Below are 4,951 nucleotides of genomic sequence, written 5' to 3' on the forward strand. Positions count from 1 at the left end.
TATTTTTTCTTTTTTCGAAGCGTTCAGTTTGAACTTTGCTCAATTTAAGGTTTTCAACTGTCAAACACTTCTTGGGCAGCGGGCAAGCTGCCCCAATATTTCCACATCAATCAATATAATACCCTAGTTGAATTCACTTATAAATGAACTAGTCGCATTATTCCAATTCTCCCAAACTCCTCATCAAGTTTCTTTTTGTTTCCTACAACACAGCTCTATAGCATTCTTCTTTCAACTAGCTTTTACCTCATTTTCCTTTTTTTCTTTTCTTTTTCATATCCCTTTTTTTCGTTCAGTATTTGATATCTGCTTTGAATCCGATTAATTTAAATTCGCGTCGAAAAATCTCGCTTTGCTACTCTTGGTACTTCCTTCTACTAGTTGAAGTCTACTCTTTGTATTGAGAGTCTGATTAATTTAAATTTGTGCCTAAAAATTTTATTTTGGTCCTTTAGGTACTCTACTAATTGAAGTCTACTCTTTGTATTGAGAGTTCTAAATAGTTTTTAATCCAAATTTAGCAAATACTTTACTTCACGCTTTAATGGGTCCTTCTAGCTATAGAAGAAGTACAAGAAGATCAACAACAATCTCACAAAAGCAACAACATAAGAAGCAGCCATTGAAGAAAAATGAAGAGATATCAACTATTTCTCCATGTAAAACTTCATTGAAGAATAATAGTACTATGATTGATGGATCAAATAGTAGTAATGAATATTGTTGTTCAACTCCAAAAGCAAAGAGATATCAAATTCAAGAAATCAAGACTTGTCCTCCAGCACCAAAGAAGAAGAGAAGACTACTTTCATCAAAATCATGTAATACTAGTTCATTGAAAAGAACTCCCATTTCTTTGTTCACTCCACCAGATTCAGAGCTCTTTTTACTCTTTGCATTTAGGGATATTCCGGTTTGAGACATTTTTAATGTACTTGAAAAAGTTCTACTTGTTAATTTCTATGGTACTCAACTTTTTGGATTTTATTTTTCGGATTTTGAGAAATTTTGGAGGCTTGAAACACAGTGAATAATACACCCCGCTCTCTACTTCGAACTGGTGACGTACACCTAACTACACAACGCACGCTCTTATCATTGCACCAAAGGCTTGATAGTTTATGATCCTAGTACTAGTATAAGTTATTCTCTTTGCTCTTTAAGGACTCGTTTGGTATGAGAGATAAGAGATAATTAATTACGGAATTAAATTTGAAAAGGTTACTCATTGTTTTATGCGATTCCTAAATTTAGGATGTGTTAGTTTTCTATTGCTGTTTTCCCTAACTTCTCATCTTTCTCCTCATGTCTTCCGGTTTATGCATTTATGTTCACTTCTTTAAATATTAATACCGTTTGCTAAATTTTTTGCGTACTTAAAATATTTGTAAGAGGGAAAGTATTCCTTTATTTGCATTAATGAAATTCAAGTTATGATCAACCAATTGCGTTCCCCAATTTCTAATTGTCGATCAAATTCTCTCTATATATAGAGGGGATAGATAGATATATATTCTAGAGTGCCTTTTTTTTTTTGGCGTAATAACTTTTTGACCACTTAAATTTGTAGAGCTTTTGAAAGCCGATACACAAACTTTGGATTTTCCCATTTGAACACTCCAACTTGACAAAATGTATAATAATAAACACATCCACCAGAGCGTGTATATCAATTGCGCTGACATGTACAACACATCATACTAAGCTATTTATTACTTGTCATGTGTTATTTGTAGGTCCCATTTTTAGATACAAAATGATAACAACTAGGTCGGGAATCCAAATTAGAGTAAGAATTTGAGAAGTAAATGCGGAAACAATAACAACAAGGAATTAAACAACTAGAATTAAAGAGATGAAAATAAAGGATGGACGAATTCAAGGAAAGAATTCCAAGAACTTCTAAGAACGTAAGTTCTATAGCCTTGACAAGATCAAAGTAACAACGTCTTGATTTATGGAAGAAATCAAACGCCTTTACTTAAAAAGCAAATCAAAACAATAGATTCGGATCTTGACCACTTTACGAGTAACTTGAGACAACAATTAATAACTAGTATTAATCGCCTTCTAAGAATACCACAAAGGAATCAAAGATATCATAAAAGAGAAGTAATCTTACTACCTTGAACTAAGAACTAGTAAAGGTTGAAAGATAAATCTCAAAGCACAAGTAACAAAGGTTCAAAAGAACTCTCAAAGTATGATATACTTAATCAATAAATGTTGTATCTTATGAATGAGAAGAACTCCCTATTTATAGGAATACTAAGGCATAAAAGTCCTTAAAATTAGGTAGGGTGGTTGCTAAGGCATACAAAGTCATTACAATTAGGTAGGGTGGTTGCTAAAGAGTAAGAAAAGTCATTAAAATTAGGTGGGGGCGGCCAAGACCCTTTGGGGCAGATTTGGGCCTTAAAACAACTAGTTTGGGCCATTGGTTTGGACTCCAATTGGGCTCCTTTTGAAACACCCCCTTTTGGACCTCTTTTAAGGTCATTTTGAGCCCTATTGGTGGACTTCAAGGGCTGATTTGGTAACCCAATTTTCCTCCTCTTGGACTTCAATTTGGACTACCAAATAGTTGTAAAACTTGGACAATTCATCTCCTTTGGGCTTGAGCTCTTCCTCTACAATTAAAAGCTTCTTTATTTGCCATTGAAGTCTAGCAACCTTAGCTTGCAACTCTTTAGCTTGAGATCTTGTAAATGGCCTTAGAGCTTCCAAAACTCTATCATCTCTATCATTGTCCTTAACTATATCCTTGTTCTTGATGCTATCATTCCCCCCTTCTTGAAAAGAATTCGTCCTCGAATTCGATCCTACATCAAACAAAGATAAGTCAGCAACATTAAATGTGGCACTTACTTGGAACTCACCAGGAAGGTCCAACTTGTAAGCATTGTCCCCAATCCTTTCAAGGACTTGAAATGGGCCATCTCCTCTAGGATGCAACTTTGACTTCCTTTTGGAAGGAAATCTCTCCTTTCTAAAGTGAACCCAAACTAAATCTCCAGGTTTAAAAATAACTTGCTTTCTTCCCTTATTCTTTCTCAAGGCAGTTTGCTCATTTTTCTTCTCAATTGCAAGCCTTGTTTGTTCATGAATTTTTTTCATCATCTCAGCCTTTGTCCTACCATCAAGATTAGCAATATCATTAGTTTGTAATGGTAATAAATCAAGGGGAGTGAAGGGATTAAAACCATAAACAACCTCAAAAGGAGACATACCTGTAGAAGAATGGATTGTTCTATTGTAAGCAAATTCAATCATAGGTAAGTGATCTTCCCATGAAGTTAATTTACCTTTCAAAACAGCCCTCAACATGTTTCCTAAGGTTCTATTAACTACTTCAGTTTGTCCATCAGTTTGTGGGTGACAAGAAGTAGAAAACAACAATTTAGTACCTAACTTCCCCCAAAAAACACGCCAAAAGTGGCTCAAAAACTTAGCATCCCTATCACTAACAATAGTTCTAGGTATACCATGAAATTTGACAACCTCTTTTACAAAAAGACCAGCAACATGTGAGGCATCATTAGTCTTTAAACAAGGAATAAAGTGAGCCATTTTGGAGAACCTATCTACCACAACAAAAATACTATCCCTACCATATCTTGTTCTAGGCAAACCTAACACAAAATCCATGGAAATATCAATCCAAGGCGAAGTAGGAACAGGTAATGGCGTGTAAAGACCATGTGGTAACACTTTAGATTTAGCTTGTTTACATTCCAAACACTGTGCGCACATTCTTTCAACATCTTTTCTCATTCCAGGCCAAAAGAAATTTTCGGCCAATATGTCTAGTGTCTTTGGGACTCCAAAGTGTCCCATAAGCCCTCCACAATGTGCTTCCCTTACAAATACTTCACGTAAAGAGCAATTAGGAATACACAACTTATTTTCCTTAAAGAGAAAGCCATCTTGGAGGTTAAACCTCTCAAAAGGACTCAACTTACAATCTGCAAAAATTTTGCCAAAATCAACGTCATTAGCATAAAGTCCCTTGATTTGATCAAAACCCATTAATTTAGAAGTCAGGGTAGAAACTAAGATATACCTCCTTGAAAGTGCATCAGCAACAACATTTTCTTTCCCTTGTTTGTAAGAAATTACATAAGGAAACGTTTCAATGAATTCAACCCACTTAGCATGCCTTCTACTAAGCTTACCTTGACTCTTCAAGTATTTCAAGGATTCATGATCAGTTTTAATGACAAACTCTCTTGGCCACAGGTAATGTTGCCATGTGGCTAAAGCCCTTACCAAAGCATATAACTCTTTGTCATAAGTGGAATAGTTCAATGTGGCTCCACTTAACTTTTCACTAAAGTAGGCAATAGGTTTAGAATCTTGCATCAAAACAGCACCTATTCCTTTGCCCGAAGCATCACATTCAATTTCAAAAGATTTAGAAAAATCAGGCAATTGTAACAATGGAGCAGAACATAACTTTTCTTTCAACAAGTTAAAAGCATCATCTTGTTCTTTTCCCCATTTAAAAATCTTATCCTTTTTAATAACTTCAGTTAAAGGAGAAGCAATGGTACTAAAGTCTCTCACAAACCTCCTATAAAAACTAGCAAGTCCATGAAAACTCCTAACTTCAGTTACACTCTTAGGTTTAGGCCATTCTTTTATTGCTTTGATTTTCTCTTCATCAACCTCAACTCCTTTAGAACTAACTACAAAACCCAAGAAAATCACACGATCCACATAAAAAGTACACTTTTTAAGATTAGCAAATAAAAATTGCTTTCTAAGAACTTCAAAAACTTGTTTTAGGTGTTCTACATGCTCTTCTAAAGTGTTAGAAAAGACCAAGATATCATCGAAGTACACCACAACAAATTTTCCATGAAAATCCTTAAAAACATGATTCATTAATCTCATGAAAGTGCTAGGTGCATTAGTCAAGCCGAAAGGCATAACTAACCACTCATAAAGC

The 4,951-nt window shown here is 34.8% G+C and overlaps 1 protein-coding gene across 1 annotated transcript; it reads left to right on the top strand.

Moving 5' to 3' along the window:
* Positions 1 to 544: 544 nt before the first annotated feature.
* On the top strand, positions 545 to 919 carry LOC104229187 (cyclin-dependent protein kinase inhibitor SMR9-like). The gene has a single exon (XM_009781770.2). The coding sequence runs from the start codon at positions 545 to 547 to the stop codon at positions 917 to 919; it is 375 nt and encodes a 124-aa protein (XP_009780072.1).
* The last annotated feature ends 4,032 nt before the right edge of the window (positions 920 to 4,951 follow it).

Source organism: Nicotiana sylvestris, chromosome 9, assembly GCF_000393655.2.
Source record: "Nicotiana sylvestris chromosome 9, ASM39365v2, whole genome shotgun sequence".
NCBI lineage: Eukaryota > Viridiplantae > Streptophyta > Magnoliopsida > Solanales > Solanaceae > Nicotiana > Nicotiana sylvestris.

Coding starts and splice junctions, on each gene's coding strand:
- LOC104229187 (XM_009781770.2), top strand. CDS start 545: ATGGGTCCTTCTAGCTATAGAAGAAGTACAAGAAGATCAACAACAATC.